This window comes from Leptopilina boulardi, unplaced genomic scaffold, assembly GCF_019393585.1.
Source record: "Leptopilina boulardi isolate dan_hultmark-lab unplaced genomic scaffold, ZJU_Lbou_2.1 LbouV2_123, whole genome shotgun sequence".
NCBI classification, from domain to species: Eukaryota; Metazoa; Arthropoda; class Insecta; order Hymenoptera; family Figitidae; genus Leptopilina; species Leptopilina boulardi.
Window position 1 is genome coordinate 2,490,645 of NW_026137667.1, and position 18,442 is coordinate 2,509,086.

An 18,442-nucleotide genomic window follows, 5' to 3' on the forward strand; every position below is an offset into this window, starting at 1 on the left:
GACTTTAGTACAAGGTAAAAAAACGTATAATACTGTATTTTACAGTAAAAAAATCATACTTCTAACTTCACAACCCTGCTTACGCTACATGAGCACTATGCTTTATTGAAAAAGTAATGTTGCGGAAATAAAAATGTAGTGACCCTGTAATAATTCTTGTACCGGAAAGTACTTTAACAAAAGTAAAAAAAAAGTATGAAGAAAAAGTAAATTTAAAGTATACAGTGATTGTTGGGGTTGATTTATTATTGAATACACCAGACAAAAGTGGTGTGCAATCGTCATTGTCGGCAATAACAAAGTAGTGCTTCTTTTTTTTTTTTTGGAGTATATATCATCATCATAAAATAAAACCAGAAAAGAATGGAAGGTTATCTCTCTGATTGATCCCGCAGTAAACAGGTGCATTTCGATTCAACGCCGATTAATGAGCGTTGTATCGTCAATTACGTGTATATTCAAATAAAAAGTCAAATATACATATGCAATAAATCACAATGATTGTGTCTAAGATGTGGTGCAGGTGTAAGTTTATTTTAATATAAAAAAAAAATAAATAAATAAAAAGGAGTGCAAAATTACAGAGGTCGGGGTCGAGAACCTGTCTCTCTCAAGGGGAAACATGAGTGTTTACAACGCGGTTACAGCGGCGGGTGTCGCGTCGCCTGAGGGTGCGGGCGATTGGATCGAATTTTGTGACAGACACGCCCGCGCCTCAGCCTCCGACTTTGCCAAAGCTTTCTGTACCTATGTAAGTCTCAACCTCCCCGAAAGCGCCAAGGCCACCCTCTCCCACAGGGATTTTCTTAGGAAATTTGTTGAGACCTTTTGCGATCATTTTGAAAGTGAATACCTACGACGTAGTGCAAGGTTTGTTTTTCTACATTTATTATGCTCTCAAAAAAAAAGAAACTTGATCTTTACTCCGAAAATTAAATTGGAGCAAAACGCATGGCATTTAGACTGAAGGGTTACTTTATTTTTAGTAATGGAGCTAAGAACAAAATCAAATATTTCCTAAAATATGATTTCTCGAAAATTTCAAATAAATTTTTATTTATTATTTCGTAAACGCAGAATTCTTTAATTATATTATCGATTATTGTAGATAAATATAGATATAATGGTCACAATTATCCTGATTTATAAAAAAAAACTGATTTTATTATTAAATATTAGAATGATTCTGTATACAATTTGAAAATAAGAACAGAACATTCAAAATATTTTTAGAAATATAAAAAATTAGTATAAAGCAAATATATGTACTAGTTTTAACTAATCATGTTTGGAAAAAGAAATCTTGGAATAATTTTCTTTTTTCCTTATTAGCTTTTAATTTGTTTTTACAAATCATTATGTTTTTACTAAGAAAAATATAATTAAGTATTCTATGTCAATACGTTTAATATTAATGTTATCTTTTTCTTTAAATCAAAAATATTTTCAACAAAAAGAATAATTGACATTGTAATTTTTTTCTCCTTAGTTCGCCATCAGGAAGTGAAGTACGAACAGTAACAACTAATGAAAAAGACACGAATAATACAACAAATCAAAATAATAAAATTCCAATTAGAGCATCGTCACATGAGGAATTTAGCGATTATTCAGAGCAGGATGAAAATGCCGTTTCACCAAAACCCGTTCATAAACCATTTTTTCGTCGACTTTCATTTAAAGGTCTCAAAAAGGGTAAAGGTCTTTTTCACAAGCAACAAAGCGATGAAGTTGAATTATCACATAATGAGAATCGAAGGGATAAACATTCGAAGGCTAAACTTTCGAAAATTGTTGTCGAATGTAGAAAGGAAGGTGTCGTTAATTCATTAATGGGCGAAAATATTGATGGTACACAAAAATGGGAAAAATCACGTTTAGCGTTAATAAAAGCAATTGGAGGCTATATGTTAGAATTTTATTCACCGCCAAAAGCAGTAAAACCACGTAGTGGAGTATTTTGTTCTGATATTGTTGAAGCACGTGAAACAACAGCATTGGAGATGCCCGATCATGAAAATACATTTGTTTTGAAAACAGAAAAAATGGAATTTGTCATAGAGGCACACGATTCAAATGATATGAGATCGTGGTTGGCGACAATTAAATATTGTATGCGTTCTGGTCTACAAGGAATGAGTCAACAAATTTCTGGTTCAAATGATACCACAGATTCAGTTCATGGTTCAATGTCAATGAATATTGAAGGTGATAGATTGAGAGCTAATTCAGCAAGTAAAAGCTCACGTTCAATGCATGATCATGTTGATGAACAGGGAAATCCACCGGAATTACCACCAAGACTCAGAACACGAAGTAATAGTAATTTAGAACTTTGTTCCTCTCAACAAGAAATTGAACAAAGTAAGTGAAGAAAAAAAAATCATTGAATGAAGAGAAAATTTTCTGATATTAATAATTTTATTGTTTAGTTCCAGGTAATGAGGGGGAACTCGATTTGTCAAGTAGTTTACGCGAATATCCCTGGTTTCATGGGACTCTTCCACGTTCAGATGCTGCACAATTAGTTTTGCATAGTGCCGCCAATGGTCACGGTGTTTTTCTCGTTCGACAAAGTGAAACACGAAAGGGCGAATTTGTTCTTACTTTTAATTTTCAAGGAAGAGCAAAGGTATAAATATTATCATTGAAAAATAATTTTTAAAATAAATTCAACACTTTTTTTTTTTGTAATTCCAGCATTTGCGAATGACATTGAACGATCAAGGACAATGTAGGGTTCAACATTTAAGTTTTAATGCAATTTACGAAATGCTTGAACATTTTCGACAAAATGCCATACCATTGGAATCGGGTGGCACAGCGGATGTAATGCTGACTGAATATGTTGTCGCAAATCCAAGCGGTAGAACAACACATCACAGTGGATCGGGAATTATTCAACAATCGCAAGAAAGAAGGCCGGCAACTATTCCGGAACCAAGAGAAGTAAGAGTCAGCAGCGGAAGTCTAACACCTCTTGAATGAGCACGAGTGGCTGACTCAAAATTTGATCTACAGACAGTGAGTAGATAACACTCTAAAACAAACAAACAAACAAACGACGCGCCCTTTCAAATTTGTGTTTTATTAATATTTATAAAACTATTCTCCTTAAAAAAGATAAATAAATTTCCAGGTATCTTAAAATTTGAATCGTGCTTCAATAGTTGTTAGACTAAAAAATATTTCAATGAAATAAAATTTCACACTACCATTATAAAATGTGTCTAAAAATTAAAAGAAATATATTTTTCATAACTTTTTTTTTATGAACAATTTTATTCACAGGTTCAAACTTATGGTGGATCTATAAGAATACGAGCAGAATCTTTGGAACAATTACAACAACAAATTAGAGAACATCCAAATGTAATTAATAGTGGTAGAGCCGTACAAAATGCCTACAGCTTTTTTTGACGCTGGGTTAATAATAATCTGGCACCAGGATATCATCCGGTTAGTCCTGCAGACTGAATTTTTAAATGTTTCAAAAGATCACCTAATTGTGTGTAGATTTAAACAGAAAAAATATTATAAACGCCCAGTGTCATTCACTTCCAATATAAAAAAAAAAAAATTATATTTAATGACTGATGTGTGATAAAGACCACAATAGCGTTTAGAAGAAAAGAGAGAGATATGCAATTTTTAAATTGCATTATAATCATCATGGAAAATGTGAATTGTATAAATGAAGATATTTTTCTTTTTAATTCCCTATTTTTAAAAGATGCACTTTATTTTTTCACGGGAAAAAAAGTTTATAAATATTATTTACAAGTTTTTCGATTGATAAAAAAATTTTAACTTTTCTTTTTAAATAATATTCAAAGAATAAAAATACTCCATTTTTTTTTTTGTTTGTATATATATACGAAATTTTTTTTTTTATTCGAATATACAAATTTCTGTTTGAAATCTTTTTTTTATTATTGTTATTAATAATGATGAATCTTTATCACAAATTATCATTAAATAGTGTAGAAAAAGTCCCATTGCCTCTAAATGAGAAATTGTAACAGTGGTTTAATTCGTAGATTGATTTTGTTTGTTGTAGAGTTTCAAACAAACATTTACATGAGAAAAAGTTAAATTATTGTTATTTTTTTTTAAATAATTTTTATTTAAAGCAAATTGTTAAGCCTAATATTGAGATTATTGGAGTTTTTTTATTAAATCTTAATTTTTATTGGTGGTTTTTTTTTTTTAATTATGTGTCATTTTTTTAGTTTTATTTTTTGATACATTTTTGCCATTATTATTTGACTTTTTTTTTGAAAAAGACAAGCATTAGTCATATAGTATTTTTTGTGACTGAATCATCGATATGTAATGTAGACTCTTGTAGTCGTACATAAAGCCATTTTAAAATTTTAAGAAATTCCATTTTCTACTGATTGTATATATTTTAAGATAAATATTATATATTATAATGGATTTTTGTTTATGATTGTAAAAATAGAATTTTTATACGAGATTCAATTGAATTTATATATCAATGAAATGAAGGCAGAAAAATAATTACTTTTTTTTGGAATGGAAACATTTTCAATTTTTTATTTTACGCGAAAGTACATATTATTTATATTTATGTATTGAATTTATTATTAAGTTTTTTTTATTATTATTTTATCATAAATTAGTTGAATATTCAAAATTTTTATTATGTATTTTATATTATTTGGATTATTCCACTGTTGCATCAGTAAAATAAAAAATTTTCAAGTATATAAGAAAGATTTTTCTAAATTTTAATAAAAAATTTATTTATAATTTTAAGTTGAATTTTATTAAAGAAAAGAAGATTAATATTAATTAGTATTTAAAATTATTTGAGAATAATTTAAGATAACAAAAAAAAAGCAAAAATAATAATTCAAATATTAATATTTTTATTTTAATATTTATTCAAGGAAAAAAATGTTTAATAAATTCAATTTTTTTTTAATGTTGCTTGAGATTTTAAAAGCACAATGTTTTACTGCCTGCATTCCCAATTTTGTAAATATTATTTTGAAACAGTGTACATCTTATCAAAAAAAGAAGGTACGCGTGCCTTTAATGGCTCTTATAATTGTAATTGTTGTACAGTACACAATAATTTTATATAAGATTTTAAAGAAACGAATGTCATCGGTTATTTTTATATTATCAGAATTCCAATTGTTTTGCTTTTTTTAAGTTTTGATGTTAATGTTACGTATTATAAGAACGATGTATACATATGGTAATTGTAACAATAATTAGTTTTGATATTCTGAATTTTTAGATATATTTGTACAGAATACACGAATGATGAAGTGAAAAAAATACTTTTATACTCGAAATACATTAAATGGCGCATGTTTTAAGACAAATTTTGTCGAAATTTACGTGTTAATGTAAAAAAAAATATCTTGACATAAAATAACGAATTTTTCAAAAAAATTGGAAAATAACATTTTTTAAAAAATTAAACATTGTTACAGGGATCTAATAATTTCAAAAGTTACATAATTTATGAATAACGCTCATAGTAATTATTTAATTTATTTGAATCATTTCTTTCTTCAATTATTTTGAGAAAAACATTGTTTTTCTGGTTATTGTCCATATTTTTAAAAAGAGAGTATAGAAAATAAAATATAAAGTAAAAAAAGGACCATTTTGAAGAAATTGCGAATGAACGAAAAAAATTACATACATGTGATTATGTATTTTACAAAAAAAAAAATCTCACGATTTTTAAGCAGGCAGAGCCATTTTGGTGTAATAACTATATATTTTACATAAATATAAAAAATGATAAAAGGCTTTAATAAAAGTATTTTTAATCATATTATTGAGAATAATTAAAAGTTTCGTGAAAACATTAATTTATACAATGCGTATAACAAAAAATATTTCAAGTTTTATGGAAATATAAATATTTATCTGAAAAAATGAGATATTTCGTTTAATACCGATTTTCAAAAAAGCTTAAATTGTTAATTATTCTCTAATGCTCTACCTGAGTATATAAACTCATCAAGTATACTATAAATAAAGTGAAATTCATGTACAGTTCTATCTAGTCTAAATAAAATACAATTTTGTGAAATAAATTAATCTCTTATTATTACATTAAACTAGTATAAAAAATATAGTTATATGTTCATTATATTTAATTGTCATGAGAATTTATAAAATTTAATCGTTATCCACAATTGATGACATCTGAAATTGATTTATAGTTTATTTTTATTAATTTTCTAAATTAATAATTAATTAATATGGCTATTGGGAAAATAATTAAATTAAAAAATAAAATTTTTGAATACTTACAAAATATTCTATATAACAAGTTTGTCCTTCTTCAGTTTTCACCATAAATTGAAAACACAATAGTCCATGATCATCAGTTTTTAATGAAACCAAATGACTGCAGGCCAAAGCTTTAACAACAGGTTTGATATGTTGTAATTTGTAATTGGAAGTAGTTGTCTCTTTACATTCAAAACTGTCAATTAATTCACTGTCATGAGGAACTTCAATAGTACAATCACCAGCCAATCCATTTGTAGTTATTTTAAAATAAGGCGCATCGGGAGATAAAGTTAACTGAAAAATAATAGAAAAACATAAATGATTAGTTTTTAAAAATATTTTACAATAATTATTATTACCTTAATTGAATCGCTAGTTGGATCAAGTTCAGCGAGAACATCCTTTAACAATACCGTTTGAAGATAAATTTTATTTACAATATTTTCCGGTTCAAGATTAAAATTTAATAATTCATCCGGTTCGGTTGTTTTCAAAGAACATTCCGTTATAATTCCCTCTTCTTCAATAAGCAATACTACGGGATTGCCATTACCCTTTAAAAAATTCAGTTATTTTAGTAAATAAAAAATTTTTCTTAAATTAAACTATTTCGATTATTAAATCATTTCTTTTTTGGTCATTTAATTACCTTATAAGACATTTGTAAAGCGACAACGCTCCCTTGAGCATTTATACTGCTCCAATACATACAAAGACAATCAACTAATGCATTTAGACTTATTTGAAAAATAATGTCCTCATTTAAAATGAATTCTTGAAAAACACAAATTGGAAGATAAACTGTAGCTTGCATACATTTTGCATCCTCAACTGTAATTTTAAGACCATTTTCGCAAGCAGAACATGTGGCAACCTATTTAAAAAAAAAAAAAGAATAATTATTTAAAAAGAAAAATTCATCGAAATTAATCATTAAATATACATAATAATAATATTTATCATTAGAAACAAACATCTTTAAAACTAATAGCTTTTAAAAGGTGAACCACAGTCTTGAGATTTCCTAACTTTGCAAGTAATTTATATTCCTCATTGGGAGTACACATTTTGCTTGTATGAAACTTGATACACCAATAATCCTCGAAATTGAGAAAATGTTAATTTTTGATAAATTAATTTTTCTTTATCTAATACAGCCAACCAAGCTGCTAAAACATGTTTGCACGTAAATGCTGTTTGTCCTTCTAAAACTTGATATCTGAAATAAAATTGATTTACAATGTTTTTTTCTTTACAAATTTTTTTTTAACATTCAAACTTCTTACCTGAACGCTTTGCAAGTACAAAAATTTACATTCAAAAATAATGTGTATACTTGTACAGAAGAACCTTTAACTTGTAAAAGACAACGTGTTCCACTTTTTATTGGTAAATCAGATGTTGATACATGTGTTACATGACCAGATTCATAAATTTCAGAAGCTTTTTCAAAAGCAGTTCCAAAAATTGAATACAATTTCATCAAAGTTTTGTCTGAAACTAAAATAATAATACTATCTTAATAAAAATTTTACTAATTAAATGAAACTGTATTTAAATACAAAATAAATATATTTTATATAAAATATAATTACATTTTCTCTCCTTGGAAAATTCATCAGTTGCTTCTTTAAGAATGTTTAATGGTAAATTCAATAATTGTTTATTTTTTTCTAACTTCCTTAAATTTTCAGAATCATTGACAACACCACAATTCATATTTGAATCACATTATTTAAATATTAAATAAAATAATAAATGTAAAATTGAAGAATTAAAGCATTTATTATTATACAATTAACACACGTGTCCGGCTTTATAACCTATAAATACAATATTGACACATACATAATAAAAAAAACTGTTTGTATAGTTCTGATTGATAAAAAACAAAACTAATTTCTAAATTTAATTCTTGAAACAAATAAACGTAAAATTAATCATTAACGAATGTAAAAATTAAAATTAAAATAATAAAATTTGTTAATTATTTTAAATATAGTTGTATAATAATTACTAGAAATACGGTAATGCAATTGGTTGTTCGTTTGTCCAGAATTTTTTGACAACCAATCAGAAGACCCACACTTGCTTTTCCTAGTTACATTAACTTTAACCAATAGAAGCTTTTTGTTACTATTTTAAAATTGTTCATTGTAAAATTTTCTACATTAATAGTGTAACCGTTATTTTTGTTACTTCTTGATTTTCTTCATTAAAAGTGGTAAGTTATTCGCAATTTATTAAAAACCTTCTTAATTCAGTATTTATTTAACTAAAGGAGTGTAATATTTTGTAAAAATTGTATTGAAAATGATAATTATTTAACAAATATGGAAATAATCAAATATGCCATAACCCCATAAGTAGTTGAATTTTCAAGGTCGAAGAAGCAAATAATAAATTTGCTTTTACAAAAGTATTTTAATATTATCTTTTACTTTTGTCAGTGACAAACAATCGGCAACTGGCAATTGTTTTTCGTAAAACCTGAAGAAAAATATATTTATTTATTTGTTTTATACTTTACAGGTTAAGTAAAAAAGAAGAAAGGAACAATGAATTATTGTTGATTAACAGAGAGCATTATAAAAAGTATTATCGTTTAATAATTCTAATGTATGGAACAATTACAAGTTAAATGGATTTCTATAAGCTGGCATATCCATTTTTTAACTCAGGTAAATTACTTTCTATTAATTTTTACCATTTTTTTTTAATTTTACTTTTCCCTACATATTTAATTAAATTTTCATAAAATTCAAGAATTTTATTCAATTTGAGGACTAAATTAAAGTATGATAAATATTCTATATAAATGTAATAATATATAATATATAAATTAAAATAATGAAAATTGATAAATATAAAAAGTCATTATTTTCTAAATATTATATATAATATATCAACTGGATATAAAAATAACAAAAAAATTCATTTACAATTATGGACATAAAACAAAAGTTTTTTAATAGTATTTAGTATAGAGGCATAAATTATATAAGTCTTTTTCTTAAATATACAAAGAGCCATCTGCTGGTCCTAAATATCTCATTGATATTAGCATCACGTCAATTAAAGTCCACACTCCTAATCCACCAAAACTAAATAATTTTCCAATGCCTTCTTGCCAATGACCCAAGTAAAACCTATTTTTCATATGGTGAAAAGAAATTAGTAAAATACACTTAATAAGAATCTTTAATTTATTTTGAGATCATTATTCTGTAAAATTTAAAAATTACCTATCAGCTCCAAATCCTCCAAGGGTTACACTCAATATAAAAGCAGTAGACCAACGATAACCTCCTGTCCAATTGCACGGTAAATTTTTTAAAAAAGTCCTTCTACCCAAACATATCACATCGCTATTAACTGTACAATTTGTTCTGCAATATTAATATATCATATATTATTACATTTTACATAGATAATAAATTATTATTAAACTTATGTGTACATAATAATAATATACTAACCGATAATATTGTTGTGGTGATGCAATTGAACTGCATGAATTTTTTTGTTGACATTTATATTCCCAATGCTCAGTTTGATAACAGTATCGACACATAAATGTTTTTTCAATTGTCGTCTCACCCTTTAACAAAACAATTACATTTAATACTCCGATAAAAAGAAAATTTGTTTTAGATTAAATTTTGTCAATAGAAAATAAATTAACATACAATACAATCAATTTGATCCATGACAGTACAATTGACTTTATAAATATCACCATAAACACAATTTACATTAAAGTTACATTTTAAACAATCGCCACCTAATTCTGAACATTGTGCACCCGTGGGACATAAATTCACTGATTCTTCCTGAAAAATAGATATTATTGTTAAAAATAATTAAACAATATTACAATTACTTTGTCGTAAAAGTTATTTTTTGTTGTAATTTTCTAACCTTTCGATTGGAATAAGCAGGTGTTGAATTTGTATTGGCATCTTTTAAAGCATAACTTGCAATGCTTTCTAAAACAATAATAAATAAAAATTAGAGAATTTTTAAATATTAAAGTTCAAATTTTTATTGTTATTTGAATAATGTAAACAATTGATAGTCACCATAGCCCATGTGTGCTTGTTTGATTGTCGTTGACAAAATTGCCAGAATTATAAAGATCACATTTTTTGAATTGATTCTAACGACGTTCATTCCGATCTTAAAAGAAAATTATTTAAATAAAAAAAATCACAATTGTTTTTTTTTACATTTAAACTTGTATTAACCTTTACACATCAGATTTTTGTTTTCTTTCCGAGAACAGCAATAAATATGGCGGATGAACGTGACGTATAATTTTCCAACCAATAAGAATTAATTATACATTTAATCATCAATTAAATTAATTTACTTTAATATTTTATTTACTTAAAGTAACACTTTACTCTTGACTTATCATTTTACAAAATTAATTAATATTTAATTATATTTGAAATAAAATATCATTTTTTCTACTCCCTCTTTGAATTTTACCGCCATTGCGCCCTCTCGCGGAAGTAAAATACAAATTTCAAAAATCAAAACTTTCATTTTTTGAAAAATTTTATTCTTTTTTCGAAAACTTATAATATAAAACTGGGTGAATAAATAATAAGATAAAAATATTCCTTTAATTCAAGTTTATTTTATAATCCTTGAGATGTTTACAATTGAATGGCTTATTTTTAAAATAATCTGATATTTTTTTTTTTTTAATAATTAAGTCACTTACTTTAAAAATAATCTTTGAGATATCTTTATAATTAACTCGCTTAATATAATCTTAAAAAACAATGTCACGTAACAATATTACGTAAGATAATTGAAAATTATGAAAAAATTAAAAGTTATAAAGTAAAAAAAAATATAAATCTTTGTTGTGAAAAAAATACAAAAAACACTTATTTTATCATTTTCTTCTCAGTTTTCTTCTCTTCCGGTTGTTTTACCTCTTTTGGTTTAACACATTCGTTGGTAGTAATTGCTGGTTTTCCTGTATGCTCGATTGGGATGTTCTTCTCGTTTGTTTCCATTTCCATTTGTTTTCTAGGTACAGTAATGGAAAGAACACCATCCGAAGAAAGACAAGATTTTACTTCATCAACGTTACATTGATCTGGAATGAGATATTTCCTGGTGAACGAGCGGCTAATAATTCCATGCTGATCCTGCCTTTCTTCGTGTTTTCCTTCAACGACGATAAATTTATCCACGACCTTGACGTTGATCTCATCAGGTTTAAATTGTTGAACATCCAAATTAACCTGCGAAAAAAAAACGAAATTTGTAAGTAATCTCATTCATATATTGACAATATTTAAATATAAAAGTTAATTTGTTGGTCTTGAAAAAATTTCAAACCTGTCGTTAATTATATTTAATTTTTTTTTTTTTAATCTACTGAACGATTGAATTGCGTTTTATTTTATTTACTAATTTATTTCGACGTGAACGTTAATACGTAATTTGCAGAATATATTTTTGGATATAAAAATTTGATAAATTAAATTTAATCAAACTTACGTGGAATTGATCCTTGTCGGCTTTCACAACAGAAGTTCCTTGATTGGCAACTTGTGTCCATGGTCGTAGATAATTCATCCTGGGACGTCTATCAAGTCCCCAACGTCCCATCATTGGATTATACAATGATGGTACCATTAGATCATCTGGATTAAATCCATGTCCAAAATCTTGATCCAGGAGAGAATGAGGTCGGTCCAAATGTTCCCACCAGTCGGAAAATAACAATGGTGCAATTGACATTTTTAAGATTTTAATTATTCACTGATAGAACAAATTGAAAATGTGTTTCGTATAGTATACGAATTTGCAAAGTTACACTTTCGATGACTTCTATTTGAATGATGGGAGCCGGCGTTTTACCCCTGTATTTATATACGCGCAGCGCACCGGCCGGTAAATCTAATAAACAACTGAACCTTCGAGAATATTGCCGAATTTTCCTGAGATTTCTCTTTGGCCTTAGTTTAATTTTACATAAAATATATTTTGACTTTAAAAAGAATTTGCCTGATTTTCGAAACAATTACAAAAATAATAGGAAAAAAAAGAAGTATTTTGGCATTATAGATATGACATTAATACAAAGTGAGGTTATATATAGGTTTCAGTTTTTTAATTATTTTCCACGTAAAAATTCAGGTGGACTTAAATTAATTTCTTTTGTTTCATTTTAATTTTCTGTTCTTTTGGTAAGTTTTTTGTTTTTTATTCAATTTTTATATAGACACATCTAATTTATTGTTGCATTTTTGGTTTTTCATGACAAATTTATAATCGACATACAAGTAAGGCTTTTTTATATCAATTTTTTTTTGTTTTTGACGAAATTTTGAAAACTCAGAAAAGACAAATTTTTTTTATATATTTATTAACAAATAATATAAAAAAATAACATTATTTGTTTTTAAATATAAGAAAACTTTTTCGTGCGTCGAAATTTTTTTAGTCAACAAAGAAAGTAACCTTGTATTTTTTGCAAGGTCAATCAATAATATTTTATGCGTATTACAAAAATTGCGTCTTCAACGTTTCTAGATCGTTAAAAAGCTAAAGCACATTTAGAATGGAATATATTTTAAAATATTGAAAAAAATTAATATTATATAATCCATATAAATGTATACAGTTGCATAAATAATATTTTAAGATTTAATCAATTTTATATAATTTATATAAACATGTATTTCATAATTTAGTTAAATATTGAAAATAATTTTTATTTTTCAATATTTTAACAATTAAAGTCAGTAAAACAATTACTGACTTTATTTCATCAAAAATTTATTGAATAACAAAAAACAATTTCTATTAATAAATTTTTAAATGAAAAACAATTTTTTATCTTTACTCTGATTTCAATTGTTTTTTACAGTCTAAATTAAGAATGGACCAAAACATTTGTTTGATAAATAATTTTCGGAAAAAAATAATAAAAGTTAATAACGTATTATGAAAATATTGAAATGATAATACTCTATTTCTTATTATAACTGTCAATAAGATATAAGAACAAAATTGAAAATATATTTTTGCAAATAATACTGATAAACTGTTAATCACAACATTGTTAAATAATGAAATTCTATTTTTAATTTTCGCCACGTAATTTGCTTTCGTTTTTGCAACGAAATATAGGTGATTACGTTGAATCATATCTCTGCAAATAAAATTCTTTCTGGTTTCATTTGAAAAGGTTTAGATAACTGTATAAAAAAAATCATCTCGTTGATTTATTTGTAATTTATTTTACTTTTCATATTTTTATTTCATTTTTTTTTTAATTATTATATTTGAAGGGTAGAATGACAAAAGGGGTCAAGCGCCAATTCACTGTTTTTACAGGAAGTAAAAAAAACATTTTTAAAAATTTTGCAGGTCATTTAAAAAAAAACTAAGAAAACCGTTTCGATATATTAGTATGTTTTAATAAATAAACAACAATTTGTTGAAATAAACCTACATATTAACGATAAAATTAAAAAAAACTGTGGTTCCTTGAGGTTATATCAACTGCGCACATTTTCTTTAAGCATTAATTATAAAAAAAATATACAGTTTAAAGAAACACTGGAAAATTAGTTTCTTTCTATGGAATCGACGAAATGAATAGAAAAAAAAATTCCTTTAAAAAATTGTTTGTTTTCAAGAAAATTACGAATTAATTGCTTGCTTTGGAATTGAGCAATACTTTCATCTTTAAATTCAATTGTTCACTTAGTATAACCATAAAAATATTTAAAAATTAATAACAAAATTATTTTAAAATTGTTTTAAATTGAAAATACATTATTATTATTATTAATTTTATTAATTAAAATATTATTAAAATAAAATTAAAATAAAATATTAAAATAAAACCTAAAAAAATAATATTTTTTTTTATTTTGATAATATTATTGACTCACCACTTTCTTTTGTTTTTCAATCAGGTTGCAATAAAGTAAATTTGAGGCTATTTTATTAATTTAATTTTTATTAAAAACTGATTTAAATACGCAATAAAAAAAGAAATCCTTCTACAGAAATGTGTAAATGAATTTTCTTGATTTTTTTATGCAAAAACCTCATTTTCGATAAATTGGCGCTTGACCCCTTTTGTCATTCTACCCTTCATTTATTTAACTGAATTTTAAATTGAAATTATTTTATGTAAATTGTGTGATTCAAATTATATAAATTAAAATCAATAATCTTTTATAAATGAAAAATTAACTAAAAAAGTAAAGACAGTCATAGGAGAAAATAATTTCAAAAATAAGATTTCTTTAATTTTTTTTTTTGAGACATGCAAGGGATTTTGAAAATGATTAAAATTCATTTACAATACTGAACGTTATATTTATTAAGCCTTCTCTACTTTTTGTTTACAAATATTTTTATAATTACTTAAAATATAAGAATATTGGAGACAATTTTCACAATTTTCACTATGTCTATAATGAATGAAAAAAATGTTTTCTTTATGAAATGAAAAATATCAATGAAATGTCTATAAGAAAAAACATTAAATTTGAAAATAAAATTTCACTTTTGAAAACTTATGTAGATTTTGCATTTGATTTTCGTCCTCTTTGGGGCGTATTTGGAATTTTTTGATTTTGTTTCTGATTTTCTATTGTTCCCGCAGATCCATTGGAAATCGATTGTTGCTGTGATTGCCGAACAGCAGGTTGACCGGTGAATTGAATTTGGATCCTCCTTTCGTTGGACTCGATTTGATCCTGCTTTCTGGGAACTGTGATTGTCAAAACACCATCAGATGAGAGGAATGTCTCCACTTTATCAAGATCACACTGATTTGGAATTGTATATTTTCTTCGAAATTCCCTGGATATCCAGCCATGCTCATCTTCTTTTTCCTGATGCTTGGCCTCGACAATTACATTTTTATCAATCACCTTAACGTTTATCTCATTTGGCTGAAATTGTTGGACATCCAAAGTTATTTTAAATTTGCTCTTATCCGAATCAACAACCGATGTACCTTGACCTCTTCTCAAGTAAGGACGATATCGTTTTTGAAAAGAACGTCTACCAGGTCTATAGATGACAATTTGATCAGAGCTCGGCAATGTGTCCAAAAGATCTTCCATATTCAAATCAATGCCAAAATTTTGATCAAACAATTGATGAGGACTATCCAATTTCTCCCACCAATGGGAAAAGAGCATTGGCACCAAGGACATTTTTTTTTTTGCAAGTGAGTTTTTCTTTTTAATTTCTAATTTTTTCAATTGTTTTTGTTATCAATATTTTATAAATTGAAATTTTCGTAATTGAATTGACAATTTTATCTCAATAGTGGATTTAAAAATTCTTTATAGCACGTGGTATTATTATGATTTCGAGAAACTGCTGTTGCTGAGTGACGCTCCCTTTTTATATAACGCGGTTACTAAGGCAACTCGCGGTGGGGGATATATATTGACCGGTTCTCGTGTAACTTGTTGAAACTTCAGGAAAATACGAGACGTAACCTTGAATCGTCTATTCGCGATGAATGAAACTGCAAACTACTATGTGTATATTCATTCAAATTAAAAATAGATTTCTCAACGTTTCATAATAGAATCTGCTGATTACAGTAAAATAGTGTCTGGTAACTGTCTACTTCAACTATCAATTATTGTTTGGGGTCAAGACTCGTATTTCTCACATTAATTATAAAAAATGAAGTTAAATCATGAGTTAAAATATTAATTAATAAATATTAATTAACAAATATTAATTAATTAATCATTAATATATTAAATTCTTAATGATAATATTAAATATAAAGGAATAATTATAAATTAATTACTTAATATTTTGTCTGATGAAAAAATAGAATTTTCTGGAAACGACGAGAAAGTTATAACGTTATTTATTTAAAAAGTTCTCGAACATTCTAGAAATTTATCAATACTTCTTTTTTTTAGAGCACTTCAATTATGTTTTGTGCGTTGTTGACTTTTTTACCATTACAAAGGCCGTGTGCTTTTGTAGTAGTAGAACCAACTATCCAACCTTTCAGACAATTGCGTAGGGGAATTTATTTCAAAATGCGTCGAAGAATCGTTATATATCTGAATAAAATTAGACAAATATTAAATTAACAAAATTGCAAAATTATACAATAATATAAATAAATATATAAATTCAAAATTGTCATTTAAATATTTATTTAAAAAAAGTATTTTTATAAACACGAGTATTGAAACTTAAATGACAGAATAACTTTAGGCTATTAAAATTATACAACTATGAGAATTAATCTTAATATAAAAATGACAAGAATAAGAATTATCACAATCAACTATATAGTTACAAATTGTCAATAAATTATTTTTCAGAAATAGATTCATCGACCGTTTCCACTGTCACTTCTTCCTCATTTTTTTCCTCCGAGGTTGTTTTTGTTGTTGTTAACTCTTCTGGATTTTTAGGTTTCTCTAAAATTGCAGGTTTTCCAGTTTCCTCAATGGGAATCAATGTTTCCTTCTTTTCATCTTCAGAAACTTTTTTAATTGGCGCAGTTATCATAAGAATTCCATCAGTGGACAATGTGGATTTAATATTCTCAATGTCAACTTGATCGGGCACAAAATATTTCTTGACAAAATGCAGTTTATTCACTTTTTTGTCATCCTCCTTCTCCTCATGTTTGGCTTCAACAATCACAAATCTATCGACAATCTTCACTTTAATTTCATTTGGTTTGAAATTTTGAACATCGAGAATTAATTGGAAATTGTTCTTATCGGCCGTTATAATTGATGATCCTGAAACAGAGAATGAAAAAAAATTAGTTAACGAATCTCTTGAGAAAAATTTCAAATCTCATAATGTTTAAAAAAAATGTTTTTTTCAGGTACATACCACTATCTTTTGGTCTCAAAATGTCTGCCCAATTTCGATCAAAAAAGTCTAAAGATGTTGATCGGTCCAAAATCGATGGCAAATAAAATCTATTGGACCATTCGGGAAACATTAAATCGTCAAATCGTCGAGTTATTTGTCCCATATCTTGGTCCAGAAAGAGATGGGGCCGATCTAAATCAGCCCACCAGGCTGACAATAGTAATGGAAGTAGAGTTCTCATTTTAAAAAATTATTATCACCAAAAAATTTGTCCTTTTTATTCTTTAAAGAATGAAAATTCCTTTTTTAAAAAAATTAATATGCAGTAAAAGATGATCTTCAAAATTTTGCTTTAAATCACTGCAGATTAGAATCTGAATAAATTTCACACACATACACTTTCGAATTTTATATTCAACTTTTTCTTTATATTGACGAGCAGGCTCACAAATGATTTCTGTATATCTCTCAATGATGTTTTCAACTGGAAAGTGCAGCTCGAAACTGCGATCATTTATGTGACGTTCCTGAGCAAAAAAGTGGGGGATGAATGATCTGGAGCATTCACGAAAATACACGTGGTAAAATGATAGAAAATTGCTAGAGAAACACTTATGAGTCTTTTGCTGATTTGTTGTTGATTGATTAGGAATTTTAAATAATTTATTGATTTCGATACAATTTATTTAATTATTCAAAAAAAAAAATTCAACAGAATTCGAGAATATTCTGATGAACTCTATATCTGTTTGTTATATCTTGTTTGTATCTTTAAAGACGTTTAACTGACGTTGCTCATGAAAGTTTTTTGAAAAGCAAATTTCGAATTTCTTTCGGCTCATGTATTATTCAAAATAAAAAAAAGTCATGAAAAATTCCAGAATTTTGAATTCAAGGATAACATTGAAATTGAAGAAAATTGTTTACTTTTAGAATAAATTAATATTGTTTATAAATAATAATTGTTAATAATTATTAATTAACTATTATTTTTATAAATATAATTAGTTCCACAAAAATAGAAATTATTTTACTTAATGTTAATGTTTTCTGTGTTTTTATAACAAAAATTGTGCCAAGAAATTTTTTTTTCTGAGTAATTATTTTTACAAATTGAAAAAATTGTGTTTTAAAGAGTTAAATTATATTTATGAAAAATTTAACGATAGTTTTGGTCTTGGAATTTTCTCGAGAATTCTAGAGTAAAGAATAGCCATGTGGATCTTTCTAGACGGAGCTAGAATAATTCGCCGGCCGGCAATCGACTATAAAAGCTGACGCAACTTGT

General features: G+C 26.2%; 6 protein-coding genes across 9 annotated transcripts; 1 reads left to right on the plus strand and 5 right to left on the minus strand.

Moving 5' to 3' along the window:
- The first annotated feature begins 116 nt into the window (after positions 1-116).
- LOC127290177 (SH2B adapter protein 1) lies at positions 117-6,198 on the plus strand. Of its 3 annotated transcripts, none has more exons than XM_051318609.1 (6): positions 117-525; positions 585-870; positions 1,490-2,364; positions 2,433-2,632; positions 2,701-2,949; positions 3,292-6,198. In XM_051318609.1, the coding sequence occupies exons 2-6, from the start codon at positions 623-625 to the stop codon at positions 3,418-3,420; spliced, it is 1,701 nt and encodes a 566-aa protein (XP_051174566.1). In that variant the 5' UTR covers positions 117-525; positions 585-622; the 3' UTR covers positions 3,421-6,198. The 3 variants fall into 3 exon arrangements, with proteins under 3 accessions (XP_051174566.1, XP_051174575.1, XP_051174581.1); XM_051318618.1 differs by having other exon boundaries at positions 117-402; XM_051318624.1 differs by having other exon boundaries at positions 119-870; positions 2,701-3,024.
- Positions 6,124-7,493, minus strand: LOC127290255 (cell cycle checkpoint protein RAD1). The gene is made up of 5 exons (XM_051318732.1): positions 7,263-7,493; positions 6,938-7,162; positions 6,648-6,842; positions 6,307-6,582; positions 6,124-6,198 (listed from the first exon to the last, which is right to left on the minus strand). Exons 1-5 carry the CDS (start codon positions 7,353-7,355, stop codon positions 6,172-6,174), a joined length of 816 nt encoding a protein of 271 aa, XP_051174689.1. The 5' UTR covers positions 7,356-7,493; the 3' UTR covers positions 6,124-6,171.
- Positions 7,494-9,145: 1,652 nt separating this feature from the next.
- Positions 9,146-10,586, minus strand: LOC127289763 (TM2 domain-containing protein almondex). The gene is made up of 6 exons (XM_051317909.1): positions 10,371-10,586; positions 10,210-10,277; positions 9,978-10,121; positions 9,768-9,889; positions 9,534-9,677; positions 9,146-9,437 (listed from the first exon to the last, which is right to left on the minus strand). The coding sequence occupies exons 1-6, from the start codon at positions 10,459-10,461 to the stop codon at positions 9,302-9,304; spliced, it is 705 nt and encodes a 234-aa protein (XP_051173866.1). The 5' UTR covers positions 10,462-10,586; the 3' UTR covers positions 9,146-9,301.
- Positions 10,587-10,913: 327 nt separating this feature from the next.
- On the minus strand, positions 10,914-12,171 carry LOC127289784 (protein lethal(2)essential for life-like). The gene is made up of 2 exons (XM_051317956.1): positions 11,812-12,171; positions 10,914-11,552 (listed from the first exon to the last, which is right to left on the minus strand). Exons 1-2 carry the CDS (start codon positions 12,052-12,054, stop codon positions 11,190-11,192), a joined length of 606 nt encoding a protein of 201 aa, XP_051173913.1. The 5' UTR covers positions 12,055-12,171; the 3' UTR covers positions 10,914-11,189.
- Positions 12,172-14,631: 2,460 nt separating this feature from the next.
- Positions 14,632-15,980, minus strand: LOC127289776 (protein lethal(2)essential for life-like). The gene has a single exon (XM_051317946.1). The coding sequence runs from the start codon at positions 15,498-15,500 to the stop codon at positions 14,853-14,855; it is 648 nt and encodes a 215-aa protein (XP_051173903.1). The 5' UTR covers positions 15,501-15,980; the 3' UTR covers positions 14,632-14,852.
- A 181-nt stretch (positions 15,981-16,161) lies between these two features.
- LOC127289765 (protein lethal(2)essential for life-like) lies at positions 16,162-17,663 on the minus strand. Of its 2 annotated transcripts, XM_051317934.1 has the most exons (3): positions 17,173-17,663; positions 16,622-17,075; positions 16,162-16,379 (listed from the first exon to the last, which is right to left on the minus strand). In XM_051317934.1, the coding sequence occupies exons 1-2, from the start codon at positions 17,393-17,395 to the stop codon at positions 16,636-16,638; spliced, it is 663 nt and encodes a 220-aa protein (XP_051173891.1). In that variant the 5' UTR covers positions 17,396-17,663; the 3' UTR covers positions 16,162-16,379; positions 16,622-16,635. The 2 variants fall into 2 exon arrangements, with proteins under 2 accessions (XP_051173891.1, XP_051173882.1); XM_051317925.1 differs by lacking the exon at positions 16,162-16,379 and having other exon boundaries at positions 16,459-17,075; positions 17,173-17,662.
- Between the last annotated feature and the right edge of the window lie 779 nt (positions 17,664-18,442).

What these genes read in the sequence shown, in the direction of transcription:
- LOC127290255 (XM_051318732.1), bottom strand. Translation starts at nt 7,355, where the DNA reads ATGTGTACTCCCAATGAGGAATATAAATTACTTGCAAAGTTAGGAAAT. An exon ending in CTTTACAAATGTCTTATAAG is followed by an intron (nt 6,843 to 6,937) that starts GTAATTAAATGA and finishes AATTTTTTAAAG; the next exon opens with GGTAATGGCAATCCCGTAGT. An exon ending in CTTGTTATATAGAATATTTT is followed by an intron (nt 6,199 to 6,306) that starts GTAAGTATTCAA and finishes AATCAATTTCAG; the next exon opens with ATGTCATCAATTGTGGATAA.
- LOC127290177 (XM_051318609.1), top strand. Translation starts at nt 623, where the DNA reads ATGAGTGTTTACAACGCGGTTACAGCGGCGGGTGTCGCGTCGCCTGAG. An exon ending in TCAACAAGAAATTGAACAAA is followed by an intron (nt 2,365 to 2,432) that starts GTAAGTGAAGAA and finishes TTTATTGTTTAG; the next exon opens with TTCCAGGTAATGAGGGGGAA. An exon ending in CTATTCCGGAACCAAGAGAA is followed by an intron (nt 2,950 to 3,291) that starts GTAAGAGTCAGC and finishes TTTTATTCACAG; the next exon opens with GTTCAAACTTATGGTGGATC.
- LOC127289765 (XM_051317934.1), bottom strand. Translation starts at nt 17,395, where the DNA reads ATGAGAACTCTACTTCCATTACTATTGTCAGCCTGGTGGGCTGATTTA. An exon ending in TTTGAGACCAAAAGATAGTG is followed by an intron (nt 17,076 to 17,172) that starts GTATGTACCTGA and finishes TCTCTGTTTCAG; the next exon opens with GATCATCAATTATAACGGCC.
- LOC127289776 (XM_051317946.1), bottom strand. Translation starts at nt 15,500, where the DNA reads ATGTCCTTGGTGCCAATGCTCTTTTCCCATTGGTGGGAGAAATTGGAT.
- LOC127289784 (XM_051317956.1), bottom strand. Translation starts at nt 12,054, where the DNA reads ATGTCAATTGCACCATTGTTATTTTCCGACTGGTGGGAACATTTGGAC. An exon ending in CCGACAAGGATCAATTCCAC is followed by an intron (nt 11,553 to 11,811) that starts GTAAGTTTGATT and finishes TTTTTTTCGCAG; the next exon opens with GTTAATTTGGATGTTCAACA.
- LOC127289763 (XM_051317909.1), bottom strand. Translation starts at nt 10,461, where the DNA reads ATGAACGTCGTTAGAATCAATTCAAAAAATGTGATCTTTATAATTCTG. An exon ending in ACAAGCACACATGGGCTATG is followed by an intron (nt 10,278 to 10,370) that starts GTGACTATCAAT and finishes TTATTGTTTTAG; the next exon opens with AAAGCATTGCAAGTTATGCT. An exon ending in TCACCACAACAATATTATCG is followed by an intron (nt 9,678 to 9,767) that starts GTTAGTATATTA and finishes TTAATATTGCAG; the next exon opens with AACAAATTGTACAGTTAATA.